Genomic DNA, 24606 nt, shown 5'->3' with positions numbered 1-24606 from the left:
TGATTTGATTCGAATAGCAAATTGTTTGACTTCGCCAAACCTGTGAATTTCATAAAATCTTTTTCAAATACAATTTGCATTGAAATGATTCAATAATCTCTACATTGGTCTGCGTCATCTGAGTAAGTAAACATTCTTGCATTTATAAGCCTCGGTGCTTTATAATACCTATTGTAAGGATGTAATCATTCCTTGTAAATGGCAATAAAGTCAAAGTTACACATCCATATCATCCATTGTCTTATCCAATTGTTTTTCCATCAATAGTTGAGCCTTTTTTCCCTATGGTCATGCATTCCTTTTTATCTGCTGACATTCTTAATAGCAATTATGAGACATTTATCATCTCCAATTCAGGATTTTACTTGTTTATATGACATATACTTTTATAATCTTAAATGCACAACAACTACTTAATGTTTTGTACCACATACATTTGTTTACTAAACATCTTTTGTGGTCTATAAAATATTACAATTGCAAAGATTCAGAAAAAAATATGTAGTTCAGCAGTCCCAATAAGAAGTGTAAGAGCAAATGCAAATTGATTTTATAAAATTCTTAGATAAAGATTAGCTCGGTTTATTATCCTTGTCTAATATATACAGTAGTTATGTTTTATTTAGCTTTGCAATTCCAACCTAATAATGTGGGTTTATTTTAATAAATTTTGTAATATATATTTATATAGCAGCTAAGATAGCAGGGTAGCAAATGCCTTTGAGGTATTTGGACTTTTGTTCTAATTTAGAAGGTGCATCTGATAATAATAACAGTAAAGTTCACATTATTAAACATAAATATTAAGCATAAATTTGTATGCCATTATTTATATTTGTTGTGCACATTTGTGCAGCAAAGCTAATGATTGTTTTTTGCTTACCTTTAAATATAATAAACATTCTTTTTCTACAGGCATGGCCCGAAGACGCTCTCGAGAAGGTGGCAAATCATTTTCTTGATGATGTGGAAATGTCACAGGAAATCAGGAATGAAGCTGTGTTCATGTGTCAGCACTTCCATCAAAGTGTTGTAGCACTGTCTGAAAGGTATTTAATTAAAGCTACAGCATGAGTGTTTACCAGAACATAATAAACTTTGCTGCCAACTAGTCATATTCTGATTGGTGCCTGAAAGCAAAGTTCTGTAGCAGAAAGCAGAATAATAAATGCCACGTAAATGTAAGATGCAAATAAATACAAGAAAAACATATAAAATAGAAACTAGTATATTGCTCAATGTACTTTCAGCAATAACAGTAATCATATACTTTTGCAGTTCTAGCATGGCATCTTAACTGCAACATGTTTTTACTTTATACCTAGGAAGACCTCATTAATTCAATTATATATCAGAACATCCTTTTTGCATATGCAAAAGGAATTAAATACTCGGCTAGTCAATGCTGTTATTAACACAGTGTAACTCTGGTGGCTGTGGACCCACTGCGCCATGGGCTGGGCATACCCTGTAGAGGCATTACTAAGTGTCTACCAGTTCTTCACTGGGGCCTCTGATGGTGCAATAGGCTGGGTAGACACCAGAAAACACTCAAGGGCAGTCCCCTGGACTGCAGCAGCTCACCAGAGGGTGAGAGGCGTGGGTATGAGGTACAGGCTGGGGCGAAACAAAAGCTGGAGATGGAGCAGTCAAAAAGAGCAGGTAAACAATCCAGGTCTATAATCTAAGGGAGAAAATGTGGAGGTATGCTTAAAGAAGATGCCAGCAGGTTAAAACCCAACATTCAGGCAAGGAATGCAGGATGGAGTCGCCAGATATATCACCTGCTAGCAGTTGATAGGCCTGGGGGTCATATCTCTTCAGGACAGAGTGGATACAAATTCCTGTAGAATTCTGCAGTGCCCCCTGCGACTCACAACCAGCACAACGCAACTCTGAGCGAAGGTCGGGTACTGGGTGGAGCAAAGTGAAACACATGGTGAGTATGGTGGCGCTTACAAGGTATGTGAGTGGCTAGCGTAACATTACCCCATTAAGTCCCCTTCTTTTTTGGCCAGACTGATGAGGAAACCTTTCCAAGATTACAGGGACTCTCTCACAGGTTACCAGGATCTCTCCTCATGTCCAAATCCCTTCCAATTCACCAGATAGAAGGTCCTCCCCTGAATATTTTTAGTATCCATGATGTTCTTAACCTCGAAGAAGTCTGAGGGACCCTCAAGAACAGCAGTAGCAGAAGTAGCATGGGGTTTCAAGAAGCGATTCAAGACCACCGGCTTCAGGAGTGATGCATGAAAGGTATTTGGGACCTGTAGATTAGCAGGCAGTTGAAAATGGTAGATCACCAAATTAAGTTGCCGGAGGATTTTGTACGGATTGATGTACCAGGGAACAAACTTGTATGAAGGCACCTTCAGTTGAGTATTCCAGGATGAAAGCCAGTCTTTATCTCCTGGAAGGTACAGAAGTGGCGAACCAGTCTCTTCTTGTCCGCATGAGCAAGACATGTTCCTTAAGAGGAGACATAGCCTTAAGGGGCGAAGGCTGGTCTTCTGCTGGTACCCTGGAGAAATCAGACATACTGTAGGTGACAGGACTTGAGGATGCTGGGAGTGTACAGCAAAGAATGGAAATACTCAGGAAGACTCCTTAATGTGGTTATTCAAGGAAAACTCAGCCTAGAAGAGAAGGTATACCCAGTCATCCTGACGAGCAGATATAAAATGGTGAAGGTAGTCCTCAAGAATCTGATTAACCAGTTCTACTTGCCCATTCATCTGCAAAAGGTATGCAGGATAAAAGTCTAGTTGGACTTTCAGCAGCTTGCAAAGAACTCCCCAAAACTTCAAACTCCATGATCATAGACTATGTGGAAAGGAAAATCGTGAAGATGAAACACATGCTGGAAGAACTACGTGGCAAGCATAGGAGTGGAGGGAAAGCCAGCAAGTAGAATGAAGTGAGCCATATTAGAGAATCAATTCACTACATCCCAGATGGTGTCACAATCCTCAGAGATAGGCAGGTCTGTGATGAAGTCCACAGTAATATGTTGCCATTAAGAGGAAGGAATTGGCAGAGGCTGGATTAAGTCAGCAGGCTTGTCCCTGGATGACTTGTTTCTGGTGCACAGATGTTTATGACGTCCCAGACATCGAGGGCCACCAGAAGCGACAAGCAATCAGCTCAGGGTACCTGAATATGCCCAACCAACATGGATTTGTGACCCTAACACAGAATTCTTCCCTTTTAGCAGTAGGGACAAAAGTCCAGGAGAAAGGTCTCTTAAAAGGAATGTGACTACTTCAATAATCCTGGCTGAGTCAATGAAGTGCTGAGACTCCTCCAGGAAATTGGTCACATCAAAGGACTGAGGCAGTGTATTGGTCTTGACATTCCTCTCTGCAGGACAGAAGTGTAATTCAAAGTTAAAAGGAGTGAAGAAAAGTTCCCACCTGGGATCACAAAGATTCAACCACTTGGTAGACTGCAGGAAGATCAGATTTTATGGCTTGTGAATATCATTACCAGAGAGCTGACACCCTACAGTAGATGTCATTTTTTGAGTGCCATCTTTATAGCTGAATGGAAGCACAGATGTAGAAGTTCACATTTGTATTTATTGAAGTAAAATGTGGAACCACTAGACCACGGTCCGGGGGGCTCTGAAGGGGGCATTATTGCTTGAGCCCCAGACACCCGTAGTAAGTCCCCTCAAACAGGGACAGGATGGTATGCCCGGAGGACACAGGTGATACCTTCAGTTAGACCTCGGACTTGTGGCGGCTGTCCCAGTGGAACAGATAGACCAGCAGGGTTAGTGGATGCTGCAGAGCTGACCGGAAGATACCAGGTGTTCGAGTAGTAGCTGGTACCGGAAGTACTGACGCAGGCTGGAAGAAAGGCAGGCAGACTGGCGGAACTAGACGGGTCCAGCGTAGATAGTGCGGATGCAGTCCAGAATAACCGAGTAACAGATAGCAGCGGATCTGAAGAAACAGACTGTGTAAGCTGAGTACTTGGCAGATATTTCAGAAACAAAAGTGCTCGTAACCGGAACTGGAAGTTAGCAACAGTGAATACTTGTTGCTCTGGTGCCCTGCCTTAGGTGATTACAGTGATGAATATGCGGCTCCACCTCCCATAGGGGTGGAGCCGCATATTCATCACTGTAATGGAAGGCACCACGTGACCGCTCATACAGGAGAAGCTGTGGCGAGGACAGGAAACAGCGTCAGCGAGGGAGCCGGGTAAGTATTTTATTAACAGCGTGGGGGCGCACAGGGGGTGGGAGGGGGTTAGGGAAAGGGATCTTTATTTTAAACACCAAAAAAAAAAAAAAGATTTTTCATATCTTCTATCCAGCGAACGATGCTGGAGAGAAGAAATGAATAGCGGCTTCAGCACCACGCTGGGGGGACAGCGCTTACTGTAGCGCTGTCTCCTGCACGGCACACGGACTGCACACGGACAACATCCGTGTGCGGTACGTGTTTTACACGGACCCATTGACTTTAATGGGTCCGTGTAATACGTGCGCTCCCACGAACACTGACATGTGTCCGTGTTTTCCAAACGGACACATGGTCCATGAAAACACGCTGACATGTGCATAAACACATTGATTTTAATGTGTCTACGTGAGTCAGTGTCTCCGGTACGTGAGGAAACTGTCACCTCACGTACCGAAGCCACTGACGTGTGAAACCGGCCTTACACACAGACACTGATAGCACCGGTACTGGTGTTTCCAGTACTGGTAATATCAGGATGTGTAAAAGGGGCCTAATACTTATTTTTTTAAAGACTGTCTCTTTTGGAAATTAAACTTTTCTTTCTATAGATAGAGGAAGTACCCATTTGTGTTTTGAGAAGATTTTACATATTGATCCCACATTTACCTTAACCCCTTAGTGATGGAGCAAATTTGCAGCTTAATGACAAGGACAATTTTTACAATTCTGACCACTGTCACTTTATGAAGTTATAACTTTGGAACACTTTAACGGATCCCAGTGATTCTAAGATTTTTTTTGTGACATATTGTACTTCACGTTAGTGGTAAAATTTCTTTGATATTACGGCAATTATTAAAAAAACGGAAATATGGCAAAAAAATTAAAAATTTTGCAATTTTCAAATTTTGAATTTTTATGCCTTTAAATCAGAGAGATATGTCACACAAAATAGTTAATAAATAACATTTCCCAAATGTCTTTCTTACATCAGTACAATTTTGAAAGCAAATTGTTTTTGTTAGGAAGTTGTAATAAGAGTTAAAAGTTGACCAGCGAGCTCTCATTTTTACAACAAAATTTACAAAACCAATTATTTTAGGGACCATCTCACATTTAAAGTCACTTTGAGAGATGTACATGACAGAAAATACCAAAAGTGACACCATTCTAAAAACTGTACCCCTCAAGGTGCTCAAAACCACATTCAAGAACTTTATTAACCCTTTATGTGCTTCACAGGAATTGAAGTAATGTGGAAGGAAAAAATAAACATTTAACATTTTTTTTACAAACATTTTACTTCAGAACCATTTTTTTTATTTTCACAATTGTAAAAAGAGAAAATGAACCTAAAAATTTGTTGAGCAATTTCTCCTGAATATGCTGATACCCAATATGTGGGGGTAAACCACTGTTTGGGTGAACCGCAGAGCTTGGAAGTGATGAATGCCGTTTGACTTTTTCAATGCAGAATTGGCTGGAATTGAGATCGGACACCATGTTGGGTTTGGAGAGCCCCTGATGTGCCTAAACAGTAGAAACCGCCCACAATTGACACCATTTTAAAAAATAGACCCCTTAAGGAATATATCTAGATGTGTGGTGAGCACTTTGAACCCCAAGTGCTTCACAGAAGTTTATAACGTAGAGCCATAAAAATATAAATTGTATTTTTTCAACTAAAATGATATCTCTCCTCCAAATTTTTATTTTCACAAGGGTAACAGGAGAAATTAGACCACCAAAGTTGTTGTGCAATTTGTCCTGAGTACGCTGATACCCAATACGTGGGGGTAAACCACTGTTTGGGCACACGGCAGAGCTTGGAAGAGAAGGAGTGTCATTTGACCTTTTCAATGCAGAATTAGCTGGAATTGAGATCAGACGCCATGCCGCGTTTGGAGAGCCCCTGATGTGTCTAAACAGTGGACACCCCCAACAAGTGACACCATTTTGGAAACTAGACCCCTTAAGGAAATTATCTAGATGTTTGGTGAGCACTTTGAACCACCAAGTGCTTCACAGAAGTTTATAACGTAGAGCCGTGGAAATAAAAAATCTTTTTTTTTTCCTCAAAAATTATTTTTTAGCCCGCATTTTTTTATTTTCACAAGGGTAACAAGAGAAATTGGACCTTAAAGTTGTTGTCCAGTTTGTCCTGAGAATGCCAATACCTAATACGTGAGGGGATCACTGTTTGGGCACACATCGGGGCTCGGAAGGGAAGTAGTGATGTTTTAAAATGTAGACTTTGATGGAATGGTCTGCGGGCGTCATGTTGGGTATGCAGAGCCCCTGATGTACCTAAACAGTGGAAACCCCCCACAAGTGACACCATTTTGGAATATAGACCACCAAGGAGCTTTTCTAGATGTGTGGTGTGGTGAGCACTATGAACCCCCAAGTGCTTCTCAAAAGTTTGTAACGCAGAGCCATGAAAATAAAAATTCATATTTTTTCCACAAAAATGATATTTTCACCCCCAAATATGTACTTTTCAGGGTAAGAGGAAAAATTGGACAATAAAAGTTGCTGTGCTATTTATCCTGAGTACTCTGATACCCCATATGTGGGGGGAACCACTGTTTGGGCGCATGGCAGAGCTCGGAATGGAAGGAGCGCTGTTTTGGAATGCTGACTTTGGTAGAATGGTCTGCGGACATCATGTTGCGTTTGCAGAACCTCTGTTGTGCCTAAACAGAAGAAACCCCCCACAAATGACCCCATTTTGGAAACTAGACCTCCCAATGAGCTTATCCAGATGTGTGGTGAACACTGTGAACCCCCAAGTGCTTCACAAAAGTTTATAAGGTTGAGCCGTGAAAATAAAAAATCATATTTTTCCGCATAAATTATATTTTAACCCCTAAATTTTTACTTTCACAAGGGAAACAGGAGAAATTGGACCAACATACTTGTTGTGAATTTTGTCCTGAGTACTCTGATACCCCATATGTGGGGGGACCACTGTTTGGGTGCATGGCAGAGCTCGGAAGGGAAGGCATGCCATTTGGCTTTTTAAATGGAAAATTAGCTCCAATCATTAGCGGACACCATGTCACGTTTGGAGAGCCCCTGTGTGCCTAAACATTGGAGATCCCCCAGAAATGACCCCATTTTGGAAACTATACCCCTGCCGTTTTGGAATGCAGACTTTGATAGAATGGTCTGTGGGCGTCAGTTGCATCTGCAGAGTCCCTGATGTGCCTAAACAGGAGAACACCCCACAATTGACCTTATTTTGGATCCTAGACCCCCCAAGGAACTTATCTACATGTGTTGTGTGATCTTTGAATCTTCAAGTTCTTCACAGAAGTTTATACTAGGGTTGAGCGAAACGGATCGTTCATTTTTAAAAGTCGCCGACTTTTGGCAAAGTCGGGTTTCATGAAACCCGATCCGACCCTTGTGTGGGGTCGGCCATGTGGTACGCGACTTTCGCGCCAAAGTCGCGTTTCAATGACACGAAAAGCGCCATTTCTCAGCCAATGAAGGTGGACGCAGAGTGTGGGCAGCGTGATGACATAGGTCCTGGTCCCCACCATCTTAGAGAAGGGCATTGCAGTGATTGGCTTGCTGTCTGCGGCGTCACAGGGGCTATAAAGGAGCGTTCCCGCCGACCGCCATCTTACTGCTGCTGATCTGAGCCTAGGGAGAGGTTGCTGCCGCTTCGTCAGAAGCAGGGATAGCGTTAGGCAGGGTCCATTAACCACCAAACCGCTTGTGCTGTAGCGATTTCCACTGTCCAACACCACCTTTTGTTTGTAGGGACAGTGGAAGCTACATTTTTTTTTCCTCAGCGCTGTAGCTCATTGGGCTGCCCTAGAAGGCTCCCTGATAGCTGCATTGCTGTGTGTACGCCGCTGTGCAAACCAACTGCTTTTTTCAAAGCACAAATCCTCTTGTTCCTTCCTTTCTGCACAGCTATCTTGTTTGTTTGTCCACACTTTTTATTTCATTTGTGCATCAGTCCACTCCTTATTGCTGCCTGCCATACCTGGCTGAGATTACTGCAGGGAGATAGTAATTGTAGGACAGTCCCTGTTTTTTTTTTGTGGGAGATTAAGATTGGCATTTCTGCTAGAGTGCCATCCCTGTGTGTGCCATCTCTCTCACATAGTGGGCCATAGAAAGCCTTTTCATTTTTATGTTGTTTTTTTTTGTGGGGTTTATAAATTCTCCCTGATAAAAAAAAAAACAGTGGGAGATTAATATTGGCCTTTGGGCTTCTGTGCCAGTCCTGAGTGTGCCATCTCTCTCTCAAATAGTGGGCCATAGAAAGCCTATTATTTTTTTTTTAATTGGGTTTCTAAATACTCCCAGAAAAAATCAAAAAGAAATCAGTGGGAGATTAATATTGCCCTTTCTGCTTGTGTGCCACTCCTGACTCCTGGGTGTGCCATCTCTCTCTCTCAACTAGTGGGCCATAGAAAGCCTATATTTTTTTTATTGTGTTTCTAAATTCTCCCTGAAAAAATCAAAAAGAAATCAGTGGGAGATTAATATTGCCCTTTCTGCTTGTGTGCCACTCCTGACTCCTGGGTGTGCCATCTCTCTCTTTCAAATAGTGGGCACTGGGCCACAGAAAGCCTATTTTTTTTTATTGTGTTTCTAAATTCTCCTTGAAAAAATCAAAAAGAAATCAGTGGGAGATTAATATTGCCCTTTCTGCTTGTGTGCCACTCCTGACTCCTGGGTGTGCCATCTCTCTCTCTCAAATAGTGGGCCATAGAAAGCCTATTTTTTTTTATATTGTGTTTCTAAATTCTCCCTGAAAAAATAAAACAAAAAATCAGTGGGCGATTAATATTGCCCTTTCTGCTTGTGTGCCAGTCTTGACTCCTGGGTGTGCCATCTCTCTCTCTCAAATAGTGGGCACTGGGCCATAGAAAGGCTATTTTTTTTTTTTATTTGGTTTCTAAATTCTCCCTGAAAAAATCATTTTATTTTATTTGGTTTCTAAATTCTTCCTGAAAAAATCATTTTATTTTATTTTGTTTCTAAAGTCTCCCTGAAAAAAAAAAAATCAGTGGGAGATTAATATTGCCCTTTCTGCTTGTGTGCCAGTCTTGACTCCTGGGTGTGCCATCTCTCTCTCTCAAATAGTGGGCACTGGGCCATAGAAAGGCTATTTTTTTTTATTTGGTTTCTAAATTCTCCCTGAAAAAATTATTTTATTTTATTTGGTTTCTAAATTCTTCCAGAAAAAATCATATTATTTTATTTTGTTTCTAAAGTCTCCCTGAAAAAAAAAAATCAGTGGGAGATTAATATTGCCCTTTCTGCTTGTGTGCCAGTCTTGACTCCTGGGTGTGCCATCTCTCTCTCTCAAATAGTGGGCACTGGGCCATAGAAAGGCTATTTTTTTTATTTGGTTTCTAAATTCTCCCTGAAAAAATCATTTTATTTTATTTGGTTTCTAAATTCTTCCTGAAAAAATCATTTTATTTTATTTTGTTTCTAAAGTCTCCCTGAAAAAAAAAAACAGTGGGAGATTAATATTGCCCTTTCTGCTTGTGTGCCAGTCTTGACTCCTGGGTGTACCATCTCTCTCTCTCAAATAGTGGGCACTGGGCCATAGAAAGCCTTTTTTTTATTGTGTTTCTAAATTCTCCCTGAAAAAATCAAAAAGAAATCAGTGGGAGATTAATATTGCCCTTTCTGCTTGTGTGCCAGTCTTGACTCCTGGGTGTGCCATCTCTCTCTCTCAAATAGTGGGCACTGGGCCATAGAAAGGCTATTTTTTTTTATTTGGTTTCTAAATTCTCCCTGAAAAAATCATTTTATTTTATTTGGTTTCTAAATTCTTCCTGAAAAAAATCATTTTATTTTATTTTGTTTCTAAAGTCTCCCTGAAAAAATAAAAAAAAATCAGTGGGAGATTAATATTGCCCTTTCTGCTTGTGTGACAGTCTTGACTCCTGGGTGTGCCATCTCTCTCTCTCAAATAGTGGGCCATAGAAAGCCTATTTTTTTTTTTGTTTGTTTCTAAATTCTCCCTGAACAAATCAAAAAAAAAGTGGGAGAACAATATTGACATTTCTGCTTGAGTGATAGTCCTGCGTGTGTGGCATCTCTCTCATTTGGTGCCACCGAAAACAGAGTGTGTAACATTGTGCCTGATTTTCCTTGCGGTCTCACTCACCTGTAAAGGGATATCTAAATCATACTGAAGTTATAGCTCACCGTGTAAGTTGTTTGACAGCAACAAATACCGTTACTTTGGTTACGTTTTTAAAACAATGAGGAAGTCTGGTGGAAGAGGTCGTGGCCGTGGGCGTTCATTGTCAGCTGGTAATGATGGTAGTGGTAGTGGAGCATCAGGTGGTCGTGGGAAAAAAAATATTGCACCTAAGCCTGGAGCTGTGGAGCCAGGTTCGTCGTCTGGCTACAGAAGGCCTCGAACGCTCCCTTTTCTGGGAGTAGGAAAACCGCTTTTAAAGCCGGAGCAGCAAGAGCAAGTTTTGGCTTACCTTGCTGACTCAGCCTCTAGCTCTTTTGCCTCCTCTTTTGAAACTGGTAAATGTAAAAGCAGCGCGTCGTTAGTGGATGTTCACGGTCAGGGACAAGTCGCTTCCTTGTCCTCTTCAGCAAAAACAACAACAGAGAAGGATGCAGCAGGCGACACAACGGGTTACTTCATGGAGCTATTTACACATACCGTCCCTGGCTTAGAAAGTGAAGCAGTTAACAGGCCATGCCCATTACAAGTTGAATCTGACATGGAGTGCACTGATGCACAGCCACAGCCAGACTACTATGCTGGTCCTTTGACTCAGACCACAACATTGCCCTCGCAGGGTACTGATCCAGAATCAGACCCTGATGAGACTATGTTGCCCCGTCACGAACGCTATACCACCGACTTACACGGTGACACAGATGAAGTTGCGCACGAGCTAGAAGAGGAGGTTATAGATGACCCAGTTGTTGACCCCGATTGGCAGCCATTGGGGGAACAGGGTGCAGGCGGCAGTAGTTCTGAAGCGAAGGAGGAGGGGCCGCAGCAGGCATCAACATCGCAACAGGTTCCATCTGCCGGGCCCGTAGATGGCCCAAAACGCGTGGCAAAGCCAAAAACTGTTGGAGGACAGCGTGTCCATCCGGTTAAAGCTCAGTCTGCAATGCCTGTAAAGGTATCTGATGGTAGAAAGAGTGCAGTCTGGCATTTTTTTAAACAACATCCAATTGATCCGCACAAAGTCATCTGTCAAAAATGTTCAACTACCTTAAGCAGAGGTCAGAATCTGAAAAGTCTGAATACAAGTTGCATGCATAGACATTTAACCAGCATGCATTTGCAAGCCTGGACTAACTACCAAACGTCCCTTAAGGTTGTAGCACCCTCGGCCAATGAAGCTACTCACCAATGCAACATCCCTGCCGTCACTGTAAGGCCACCATTTTCCGCACCACCTGCAGTATCTGTGCAGGTTTCTTTGCCAGGCCAAAGCAGTCAGGGTCAGGGAATCACCAGTTTCGTAGTAGGAAACACTGCATCTAGGGCACAGGCGGAAACAATACCGTCTCCAACCGTCTCTCAGTCTGCCATGTCCACCGGCACACCCGCTAGTTCCACGATCTCCAGCTCTCCAGTCCAGCTCACCCTACATGAGACTCTGGTTAGAAAAAGGAAGTACTTATCCTCGCATCCGCGTACACAGGGTTTGAACGCCCACATAGCTAGACTAATCTCGTTAGAGATGATGCCCTACCGGTTAGTTGAAAGTGAAGCTTTCAAAGCCCTGATGGACTACGCTGTACCACGCTACGAGCTACCCAGTCGACACTTCTTTTCGAGAAAAGCCATCCCAGCCCTCCACCAGCATGTTAAAGAGCGCATCGTCCATGCACTCAGGCAATCTGTGAGTACAAAGGTGCACCTGACAACAGATGCATGGACCAGTAGGCATGGCCAGGGACGTTACGTGTCCATCACGGCACACTGGGTGAATGTGGTGGATGCAGGGTCCACAGGGGACAGCAATTTTGGGACAGTTCTGCCTAGCCCACGGTCTAGGAAACAGTTGGCTGTAGGCGTTCGCACCCCCTCCTCCTCCTCCTCGTCCTCCTGCAGAAGCGAGAGCTCGTCCACAGATCACAGTCGCCCAATCACTCCATCCGCAGCTGCCACTGTTGCACACCAGTTGTCCCATTATGGGGCAGCTACTGGCAAGCGTCAGCAGGCTGTATTGGCTATGAAGTGTTTGGGCGACAACAGACACACCGCGGAAGTTCTGTCCGAGTTCTTGCAGAAAGAAACGCAGTCGTGGCTGGGCACAGTAGATCTTGAGGCAGGCAAGGTAGTGAGTGATAACGGAAGGAATTTCATGGCTCCCTTTCCCAACTGAAACACATTCCTTGCCTGGCTCACACCTTAAACCTGGTGGTGCAGTGCTTCCTGAAAACTTATCCGGGGTTATCCGACCTGCTCCTCAAAGTGCACGGACTTTGCTCACATATCCGCCGTTCGCCCGTACACTCCAGCCGTATGCAGACCTATCAGCGGTCTTTGAACCTTCCCCAGCATCGCCTAATCATAGACGTTGCAACAAGGTGGAACTCAACACTGCACATGCTTCAGAGACTGTGCGAACAGAGGCGGGCTGTAATGTTTTTGTGGGAGGATACGCATACACGGGCAGGCAGTAGGATGGCAGACATGGAGTTGTCTGGTGTGCAGTGGTCGAAGATACAAGACATGTGTCAAGTCCTTCAGTGTTTTGAGGAATGCACAGGGCTGGTTAGTGCAGACAATGCCATAATAAGCATGAGCATCCCCCTAATGCGTCTGCTGATGCAAAGTTTGACGCACATAAAAAATAAGGCGTCTGCAGCTGAGGAAGAGGAAAGCCTTGATGACAGTCAGCCATTGTCTGGTCAGGGCAGTGTACAGGACGAGTTAGCGGGCGAACAGGAGGAGGACGAGGAGGATGATGGGGATGATTATATTTTTAATGAGGAAGCTTTTCCGGGGCCACTGGAAATTGGTGGCGTGGCAAGGCCGGGTTCTGGTTTTTTGAGGGACACAAGTGACGTAGATTTGCCTGAAACTGCCCCTCAACCGAGCACAACCGCAGATTTGACAACTGGAACTTTGGCACACATGGCGGATTATGCCTTACGTATCCTCAAAAGGGACACACGCATTACCAAAATGATGAACGATGACGATTACTGGTTGGCCTGCCTCCTTGATCCTCGCTATAAAGGCAAATTGCAAAATATTATGCCACATGAGAACTTGGAACTAATATTAGCAACCAAACAATCAACTCTTGTTGACCGTTTGCTTCAGGCATTCCCAGCACACAGCGCCCGTGATCGTTCTCACACGAGCAGCAGTGGGCAGCAGAACAGAAGTGTTAGAGGTGCAGAAATCCGAAGTGGCGTTAGACAGAGGGCTTTTCTGACCAGGTTGTGGAGTGATTTTGCTATGACCGCAGACAGGACAGGTACTGCTGCATCAATTCAAAGTGACAGGAGACAACATTTGTCCAGTATGGTTACTAACTATTTTTCATCACTTATCGATGTTCTACCTCAACCGTCATTCCCATTTGATTACTGGGCATCCAAATTAGACACCTGGCCAGAATTGGCAGAATATGCATTGCAGGAGCTTGCTTGCCCGGCAGCTAGTGACCTATCAGAACGAGTATTCAGTGCTGCAGGTTCAATATTAACCGAAAAAAGGACTCGTCTGGCCACCCAAAATGTTGATGATCTAACCTTCATTAAAATGAACCACAACTGGATATCGAATTCTTTTGCCCCACCTTGCCCGGCCGACACCTAGCTTTCCTATGAAAAGGTATTGCCTGTGGACTACTCTGAATGACTTTACCAATCTCGTAATTTGCAGCAGCTGATTGTCCAGCATACGACATGTTTACACCTCCCTAAATGGCCAAACTCCCCACACGGGGCCGTGGTATCGCCACTTGGCGCAAGCACCCGTGAGAGTGCTGTTTGTCTGAAGAGGTGGGTGTGCCCGCTTTTGGTCGACGGCACTGCCACTGGGTCCCTCATAGTACAATAAAGTGTCTCTGGCGGTGTTGGTGCGCACCCAACGTCAGACACACTGTTGTAACATGAGGGGCCCTGGGCATGTACCGCCGGCCACAAGAGAGTTCACCCACCCCCAGCTCAAACATTGCTCTACCACTTGCACAATTATCTCTCACAGTTACACCTATGTTTAGTCTATGTGCGGACATCCGTAAATTACTGCCACTGACAATACCATTGTGTTGACATGTATGATGGTACTTAACATAGTCAGGGGCAGTGTCATATATTTACCCAAGTAAATACTTTGTGCCAAATTACTAGGTCTGAAACTACGCAGAGCCCAACCCTGTACCTAATGATTGCACCCTTTTGGTTTTTCTTTTTGTTGTAATGCGAGACATTAACATGTATTGATTTTTTGGGACTACTAACTGGCAGACACTCATTATCATCGGCCGCCGCTGACAACACCAATGGTGCCCACTGCCTGTGTAACCCTGCAAGAGAATTCAAAGTGCCTACAGCCCTAATTTATTATGTTAGGCCTTCGAAGCCTGTCTGCGGTCCCTTCTTTCTACTACTCCTCCACTGACCAGACCACTGCTGCCCGTGTACCCCTGGAACCAATTATAAAGTGCCTACAGCCCAATTTTTTTATGTTAGGCCTTCGAAGTCTGTCTGCGGTCCCTCCTTCCACTAGGCCTCCACTGACCAGTCTACTGCTGCCCGTGTACCCCTGGAAACAATGTTAAAGTGCCTACAGCCCTAATTTATTATGTTAGGCCTTCGAAGCCTGTCTGAGGTCCCTTCTTTCTACTACTCCTCCACCGACCAGACCACTGCTGCCCGTGTACCCCTGGAACCAATTATAAAGTGCCTACAGCCCAATTTTATTATGTTAGGCCTTCGAAGCCTGTCTGCGGTCCCTTCTTTCTACTACTCCTCCACTGACCAGACCACTGCTGCCCGTGTACCCCTGGAACCAATTATAAAGTGCCTACAGCCAATTTAGTTATGTTAGGCCTTCGAAGCCTATCTGCGGTCCCTTCTTTCTACTACTCCTCCACTGACCAGACCACTGCTGCCCGTGTACCCCTGGAACCTATTTAAAAGTGCCTACAGCCCAATTTTTTTATGTAAGGCCTTCGAAGCCTGTCTGCGGTCCCTTCTTTCTACTACTCCTCCACTGACCAGACCACTGCTGCCCGTGTACCCCTGGAACCAATTATAAAGTGCCTACAGCCCAATTTTATTATGTTAGGCCTTCGAAGCCTGTCTGCGGTCCCTTCTTTCTACTACTCCTCCACTGACCAGACCACTGCTGCCCGTATACCCTTGGAACCTATTTAAAAGTGCCTACAGCCCAATTTTTTTATGTTAGGCCTTCGAAGCCGCCTGCGGTCCCTCCTTCCACTAGGCCTCCACTGACCAGTCTACTGCTGCCCGTGTATCCCTGGAAACAATGTTAAAGTGCCTACAGCCCTAATTTATTATGTTAGGCCTTCGAAGCCTGTCTGCGGTCCCTTCTTTCTACTACTCCTCCACTGACCAGACCACTGCTGCCCGTGTACCCCTGGAACCAATTATAAAGTGCATACAGCCCAATTTTATTATGTTAGGCCTTCGAAGCCTGTCTGCGGTCACTTCTTTCTACTACTCCTCCACTGACCAGACCACTGCTGTCCGTGTACCCCTGGAACCAATTATAAAGTGCCTACAGTCCTAATTTATTATGTTAGGCCTTCGAAGCCTGTCTGCGGTCCCTCCTTCCACTAGGCCTCCACTGACCTGTCTACTGCTGCCCGTGCACCCCTGGAACCAATTCTAAAGTGCATACAGCCATATTTTATTATGTTAGGCCTTCGAAGCCTGTCTGCGGTCCCTTCTTTCTACTACTCCTCCACTGACCAGACCACTGCTGCCCGTGTACCCCTGGAACCTATTTAAAAGTGCCTACAGCCCAATTTTTTTATGTTAGGCCTTCAAAGCCTGTCTGTGGTCCCTCCTTCCACTAGGCCTCCACTGACCAGACTACTGCTGCCCGTGTACCCCTGGAACCAATGTTAACCCCTTCCCGACCTTTGACGCATACGCTGCGTCATGAAAGTCCGTGCCATTCCGACCCATGACGCAGCATATGCGTCATGGAAAGATCGCGTCCCTGCAGGCCGGGTGAAAGGGTTAACTCCCATTTCACCCGATCTGCAGGGACAGGGGGAGTGGTAGTTTAGCCCAGGGGGGGTGGCTTCACCCCCTTGTGGCTACGATCGCTCTGATTGGCTGTTGAAAGTGAAACTGCCAATCAGAGCGATTTGTAATATTTCACCTAAAAAACTGGTGAAATATTACAATCCAGCCATGGCCGATGCTGCAATATCATCGGCCATGGCTGGAAACACTTATGTGCACCCACCCCACCCCTCCGATCGCCCCCCCAGCCCCCCGATCTGTGGTCCGCTCCCCTCCATCCTGTGCTCCGCTCCCCCGTCCTCCTGTCCGCTTCCCCCGTGCACCAATCACACCCCCCGCGCTCCGATCCCCCCCCGCACACAGCGACCCCCCCGTGCTCCGATCCACCCCCCCGCACAGCGATCCCTCACCCCGTGCTCCAATCCTCCCCCGTGCTCCAATCCTCCCTCCCGTGTTCCGATCCACCCCCCCATGCTCCGATCCACCCCCCGTGCTCCGACGCCCCCCCGTGCCCTGATCTCCCCCCCCCCTTATACTTACCTGGCCGCCCGAGGTCCGTCCGTCTTCTTTCCGGGGCGCCGCCATCTTCCAAAATGGCGGGCGCATATGCAGTGCGCCCGCCGAATCTGCCGGCTGGCAGATTCGTTCCAGAGTGAATTTTGATCACTGAGATATAACCTATCTCAGTGATCAAAATAAAAAAAATAGTAAATGACCCCCCCCTTTGTCACCCCCATAGATAGGGACAATAAAAAAAATAAAGAATTTTTTTTTTTTTCACTAAGGTTGGGGTAAGAACTAGGGTTAGGGTTAGGGGTAGGGTTAGGGTTAGGGGTAGGGTTAGGGGTAGGGTTAGGGCTAGGGTTAGGGGTAGGGTTAGGGTTAGGGGTAGGGTTAGGGGTAGGGTTAGGGCTAGGGTTAGGGTTTCGGTATGTGCACACGTATTCTGGTCCTATGCGGATTTTTCCGCAGCGGATTTGAAAAATCCACAGTGCTAAACCGCTGCCGATTTATCGTGGATTTACCGCGGTTTTTCTGCGCATTTCACTGCGGTTTTACAACTGCGATTTTCTATTGGAGCAGTTGTAAAACCGCTGCGGAATCCGCAGAAAGAAGTGACATGCTGCGGAATGTAAACCGCTGCGTTTCCGTGCAGTTTTTCCGCAGCATGTGTACAGCGATTTTTGGTTCCCATAGGTTCACATTGAACTGTAAACTCATGGCAAACTGCTGCGGATCCGCAGCATTTTCTGCAGCGTGTGCACATACCTTTAGAATTAGGCTATGTGCACACGGTGCGGATTTGGCTGAGGATCCGCAGCAGTGTTCCATCAGGTTTACAGTACCATGTAAACATATGGAAAACCAAATCCGCTGTGCCCATGGTGCAGAAAATACCGCGCGGGAACGCTGCGTTGTATTTTCCGCAGCATGCCAATTCTTTGTGCGGATTCCGCAGCGTTTTACACCTGTTCCTCAATAGGAATCCACAGGTGAAATCCGCACAAAAAACACTGGAAATCCACGGTAAATCCACAGGTAAAACGCAGTGCCTTTTACCCGCGGATTTTTCAAAAATGGTGCTGAAAAATCTCATACGAATCCGCAACGTTGGCACATAGCCTTAGGGTTGGGTTGGAATTAGGGTTGTGGTTAGGGTTAGGGGTGTGTTGGGGTTAGGGTTGTGGTTAGGGGTGTGTTGGGGTTAGGGTTGTGATTAGGGTTACGGCTACAGTTGGGATAAGGGTTAGGGGTGTGTTGGAGGTAGAATTGAGGGGTTTCCACTGTTTAGGCACTTCAGGGGGTCTCCAAACGCAACATGGCGCCACCATTGATTCCAGCCAATCTTGTATTCAAAAATTCAAATGGTGCTCCCTCACTTCCGAACCCCGACGTGTGCCCAAACAGTGGTTTACCCCCATATATGGGGTACCAGCATACTCAGGACAAACTGCGCAACAATTACTGGGGTCCAATTTCTCCTGTTACCCTTGAGAAAATAAAAAATTGCTTGCTAAAACATCATTTTTGAGGAAAGAAAAATGATTTTTTATTTTCACGGCTCTGCGTTGTAAACGTCTGTGAAGCACTTGGGGGTTCAAAGTGCTCACCACATATCTAGATAAGTTCCTTGGGGGGTCTAGTTTCCAAAATGGGGTCACTTGTGGGGGGTTTCTACTGTTTAGGCACACCAGGGGCTCTGCAAACGCAACGTGACGCCCGCAGACCATTCCATCAAAGTCTGCATTTCAAAAGTCACTACTTCCCTTCTGAGCCCCCACGTGTGCCCAAACAGTGGTTTACCCCCACACATGGGGCATCAGCGTACTCAGGAGAAACTGGACAACAACTTTTGTGGTCAAATTTCTCCTGTAACCCTTGGGAAAATAAAAAATTCTGGGCTAAAAAATTATTTTTGAGGAAAGAAAACGTATTTATTATTTTCACGGCTCTGCGTTATAAACTTCTGTAAAGCACTTGGGGGTTGAAAGTGCTCACCACACATCTAGATAAGTTCCATTGGGGGTCTAGTTTCCAAAATAGGGTCACTTGTGGGGGGTTTCTACTGTTTAGGCACACCAGGGGCTCTGCAAACGCAATGTGACGCCCGCAGACCATTCCATCAAAGTCTGCATTTCAAAAGTCACTACTTCCCTTCTGAGCCCCCACGTGTGCCCAAACAGTGGTTTACCCCCACACATGGGGTATCAGCGTACTCAGGAGAAACTGGACAACAACTTTTGTGGTCCAATTTCTCCTGTAACCCTTGAGAAAATAAAAAATTCTGGGCTAAAAAATTATTTTTGAGGAAAGAAAACGTATTTATTATTTTCACTGCTCTGTGATATGAACTTCTGTGAAGCACTTGGGGGTTCAAAGTGCTCACCTCACATCTAGATAAGTTCCTTTCGGGGTCTAGTTTCCAAAATGGGGACACTTGTGGGGGGTTTCTACTGTTTAGCCACATCAGGGGCTCTGCAAACGCAACGTGACGCCCACAGAGCATTCCATCAAAGTCTGCATTTCAAAACGTCACTACTTCACTTCCGAGCCCCAGCATGTGCCTAAACAGTGGTTTACCCCCACATATGGGGTATCAGCGTACTCAGGAGAAACTGGACAACAACTTTTGGGGTCAAATTTCTCCTGTTACCCTTGGGAAAATAAAAAATTGCGGGCTAAAATTCATTTTTGAGAAAATATTTTTTTTTTTTTATTTTCATGGCTCTGCGTTATAAACTTCTGTAAAGCACTTGAGGGTTCAAAGTGCTCACTACACATCTAGATTAGTTCCTTTGGGGGTCTAGTTTCCAAAATGGGGTAATTTGTGGGGGATCTCCAATGTTTAGGCACACAGGGGCTCTCCAAACGCGACATGGTGTCCGCTAATGATTGGAGATAATTTTCCATTTAAAAAGCCAAATGGCGTGCCTTCCCTTCTGAGCCCTGCCGTGCGCCCAAACAGTCGTTTACCCCCACATATGGGGTATCTGCATACTCAGGACAAACTGGACAACAACATTTGTGGTCCAATTTCTCCTATTACCATTGGCAAAATAGGAAATTCCAGGCTAAAAAATCATTTTTGAGAAAAGAAAAATTATTTTTTATTTTCATGGCTCTGCATTATAAACTTCTGTGAAGCACCTGGGGGTTTAAAGTGCTCAGTATGCATCTAGATAAGTTCCTTGGGGGGTCTAGTTTCCAAAATGGGGTCACTTGTGGGGGAGCTCCATTGCATAGGCACACAGGGGCTCTCCAAATGCGACATGGTGTCCGCTAACAATTGGAGCTAATTTTCCATTCAAAAAGTTAAAAGGCGCGCCTTCCCTTCCGAGCCCTGCCGTGTGCCCAAACAGTGGTTTACCCCCACATATGAGGTATCGGCGTACTCGGGAGAAATTGTTCAACAAATTTTAGGATCCATTTTATCCTATTGCCCATGTGAAAATGAAAAAATTGAGGCGAAAATAAATTTTTTGTGAAAAAAAAGTACTTTTTCATTTTTACGGATCAATTTGTGAAGCACCTGAGGGTTTAAAGTGCTCACTAGGCATCTAGATAAGTTCCTTGGGGGGTCCAGTTTCCAAAATGGGGTCACTTGTGGGGGAGCTCCAATGTTTAAGCACACAGGGTCTCTCCAAACGCGACATGGTGTCCGCTAACGATGGAGATAATTTTTCATTCAAAAAGTCAAATGGCGCTCCTTCCCTTCCGAGCCTTACCATGTGCCCAAACAGTGGTTTACCCCCACATGTGAAGTATCGGTGTACTCAGGAGAAATTGCCAAACAAATTTTAGGATCCATTTTATCCTGTTGTCCATGTGAAAATGAAAAAATTGAGGCTAAAAGAATTTTTTTGTGAAAAAAAAGTACTTTTTCATTTTTACAGATCAATTTGTGAAGCACCTGGGGGTTTAAAGGGCTCACTCTGCATCTAGATAAGTTCCTTGGGGCGTCTAGTTTCCAAAATGGGGTCACTTGTGGGGGAGCTCCAATTTTTAGGCACACGGGGGCTCTCCAAACACGACATGGTGTCCGCTAAAGAGTGCAGCCAATTTTTCATTCAAAAAGTCAAATGGCGCTCCTTCCCTTCCAAGCCCTGCCGTGCGCCCAAACAGTGGTTTACCCCCACATATGAGGTATCAGCGTACTCAGGACAAATTGGACAACAACTTAAGTGGTTCAGTTTCTCCTTTTACCATTGGGAAAATAAAAAAATTGTTGCTGAAAAATCATTTTTGTGACTAAAAAGTTAAATGTTCATTTTTTCCTTCCATGTTGCTTCTGCTGCTGTGAAGCACCTGAAGGGTTAATAAACTTCTTGAATGTGGTTTTGTGCACCTTGAGGGGTGCAGTTTTTAGAATGGTGTCACTTTTGGGTATTTTCAGCCATGTAGACCCCTCAAACTGACTTCAAATGTGAGGTGGTCCCTAAAAAAAATGGTTTTGTAAATTTCGTTGTAAAAATGAGAAATCGCTGGTCAAATTTTAACCCTTATAACTTCCTAGCAAAAAAAAATTTTGTTTCCAAAATTGTGCTGATGTAAAGTAGACGTGTGGGAAATGTTATTTATTAACTATTTTGTGTCACATAACTCTCTGGTTTAACAGAATAAAAATTCAAAATGTGAAAATTGCGAAATTTTCAAAATTTTCGCCAAATTTCCGTTTTTATCACAAATAAACACAGAATTTATTGACCTAAATTTACCACTAACATGAAGCCCAATATGTCACGAAAAAACAGTCTCAGAACCGCTAGGATCCATTGAAGCGTTCCTGAGTTATTACCTCATGAAGGGACACTGGTCAGAATTGCAAAAAACGGCAAGGTCTTTAAGGTCAAAATAGGCTGGGTCATGAAGGGGTTAAAGTGCCTATAGCCCTAATTTATTATGTTAGGCCTTCGAAGCCTGTCTGCGGTCCTTCCTTCCAATAGTTCTCCACTGACCAGACCAATGCTGGCCATGTACCCCTGGAACCCAGCTGAAAGTGCATGGAGCCTCCTTTTTTTCTTTGTTTTATATTTAGAAAGCCCAGATGAACTATGCTGTACCACGGTTCAAGCTACCCAGTCGACATTTCTTTTGCGAGAAAAGCCATCCCAGCCCTCCACCGGCATGAAAAAGTCTGCATTGTCATAGCACTCAGGCAATCAAACAGTAGAAAGGTGCACCTGACAAGAGACGCATGGACCAGTAGGCATGTCCACAAAAAGTTACGTGTCCATTACGGCGCACTGGGTTAATGTGTTGGATGCATGGTCCACAGGGAACAGCCTACAAAGTCTGTCTGCAGTCCCTAATTCAAATTTTCCTCCGCTGACCACACCACTGCTGCCCGTGTACCCCTGGAACTAATTTTAAAGTGCCTACAGCCTAATTTTGTTATGTTAGGCCTACTATACCTGTCTGCGGTCCCTCCTTCCAATACTCGTCCACTGACCACACCACTGCTGCCCGTGGACCCCTGGAACCTATTTTTAATTGCATAGAGCATCCTTTTTTTAATAGTAGGCATACAAAGTCTGTCTGCGGTCCACTATTGAAATTGTCCTCCACTGCCCAGAGCAATGCTGCCTGTGTACCCCTGTAACCTTTTTTAAACTGCAGTGAGCCACATTTTTGGTTTAAGGCCTACTACCTGTGTCTGTCTGCGCCACTCAATACAGCTGAGCAGAGCGTCAATAGTCTTGTTTTCAGCCTCTAGGAATTTTAAAACTGCATTGGGGCTACTACTTTGGTAGGGCCTACTAATGGTGTCTGCCGCCCCAAGGTGTGCCCCAGGTTTCCTCTCCATTGCTTCGATCTTCCTACTCTCGTTTAGTAGTTGTTGCAAACTACACTGCATTAGGCCTACAAATTGGGTATGGGGTGTTGAGAGACGGTGTGTTACACTCCAACGTGTTCCCCAGGTTTCGTCCACATTGCTTCGATCTTCCTACTCTCGTTTAGTAGTTGTTGCAAACTACACTGCATTAGGCCTACAAATTGGGTATGGGGTGTAGAGAGACGGTGTGTTACACTCCAAGGTGTTCCCCAGGTTTCGTCCACATTGCTTCGATCTTCCTACTCTCGTTTAGTAGTTGTTGAAAACTACACTGCATTAGGCCTACAAATTGGGTATGGGGTGTAGAGACGGTGTGTTCCACTCCAAGGTGTTCCCCAGGTTTCCTCGCCATTGCTTCGGTCTTCCGACTCTCGTTTAGTAGTTGTTGCAAACTACACTGCATTAGGCCTACAAATTTGGTATGGGGTGTAGAGAGACGGTGTGTCCCACTCCAAGGAGTTCCCCAGGTTTCGTCCACATTGCTTCGATCTTCCTACTCTCGTTTAGTAGTTGTTGCAAACTACACTGCATTAGGCCTACAAATTGGGTATGGGGTGTAGAGACGGTGTGTTCCACTCCAAGGTGTTCCCCAGGTTTCCTCGCCATTGCTTCGGTCTTCTAGCTCTCTTTAAGTAGTTGTTGAAACAACACTGCATTAGGCCTACAAGTTGGGTCTGGGTTGTAGAGATGGTGTCTTCCGCTCCAAGGTGTTCTCCAGGTTGCCTTTCCTGAGCTTCTATCTTCAGGCTCTTGTTAAATAGTTGTTAAATGGAACAACTGCATTTGGCGTACTAGTTGGTTTGGGGCCTACTAACAGTGTCTGCCGCTCCTTGCTGTTCTCCTGGTTTCCTGTCCTGAAATTCCATTTTCAGGCTCTCGTTAAGTAGTTGTTAATGTTAGACTGCATTTGGCCTACTAGTTGGGTTGGGGCCTACTATCGTTGTCTGCCACTCCTTGCTGTTCTCCTCCACTGAACAAAGCTGTGCCGCCTGTTTACTACTGTTGCCAATTTTGAACTGCATTTCGACTACTTACTGATTTGGGCCTACTCTCTGTGTCAGCCTCTCATTCCAGTTGTCCTCCACTGCAATGTCCCCTGGTTAATCCTGTGTTACCAATTTTGAACTGCATTTAGCCCACTTTATTCTTTGGGCCTATATCTGTGTTTCCTCCTCATCCTGCCCATTGCCCAGCCAGTGATCGATGAGTCTGCTGGTACATTGACCCATAACGCAACATTCCCCGTGCACGCTACACAGCAAGATTGTGACCCTGCTGAAAGTCAGGTTCCTCTTCCCGCATACCATACCACCTTACACGGGGGCAAAGAGGAAGGTGCAGATGAAAGGTAAATTACGATTGACAAGCTTCTGTAACAAGAATGGATGTTTTTGCTATTAAAATGGGCAGTGTAGGTGTTTTCCTGGCCTCCACTCACTGCCGACTATGCTCCCCCATTGACTTGCATTGGGTTTCGTGTTTCGGTCGATACCTGACTTTTCGCGATAATCGTCCGATTCCACTCGACTCGACTTTTAAGATAGTCGGGTTTCGCGAAACACGGCTCGACTCTAAAAAGGTCAAGGTCGCTCAACCCTAGTTTATACCACAGAGCCGTGAAAGGAAAAAAATCATTTTTTTGCCACAAAAATTATGTTTTAGCCCCCAATTCTTTATTTTCCCAAGGTTAACAGGAGAAATTAGATGCCAAAAGTTGTTGAATTTGTCCTGAGTACGCTGATGCTCCATATGTGGGGTAAACCACTGTTTGGGCGCACGGCAGAACTCAGAAGGGAGGGAGCACAATTTGACTTTTTGAACGCAAAATTGGCTGGAATCAATGGTGGCACCATGTCACATTTGGAGACC

General features: G+C 44.9%; 1 protein-coding gene across 1 annotated transcript in view; it reads left to right on the top strand.

Moving 5' to 3' along the window:
* Positions 1-24606, top strand: part of LOC138674484 (dynein axonemal heavy chain 3-like) — a 3367401-nt gene that overhangs the window by 2540036 nt on the left and 802759 nt on the right. The window contains 1 exon segment of the mRNA XM_069762320.1: positions 916-1049. Within this exon segment, the coding sequence (XP_069618421.1) occupies positions 916-1049 (134 nt within the window).

This window comes from Ranitomeya imitator, chromosome 4, assembly GCF_032444005.1.
Source record: "Ranitomeya imitator isolate aRanImi1 chromosome 4, aRanImi1.pri, whole genome shotgun sequence".
Classification (NCBI taxonomy): domain Eukaryota; kingdom Metazoa; phylum Chordata; class Amphibia; order Anura; family Dendrobatidae; genus Ranitomeya; species Ranitomeya imitator.
The sequence above is the reverse complement of the archived record's forward strand: the minus strand, read 5'-3'. Positions and strand labels throughout refer to the sequence as shown.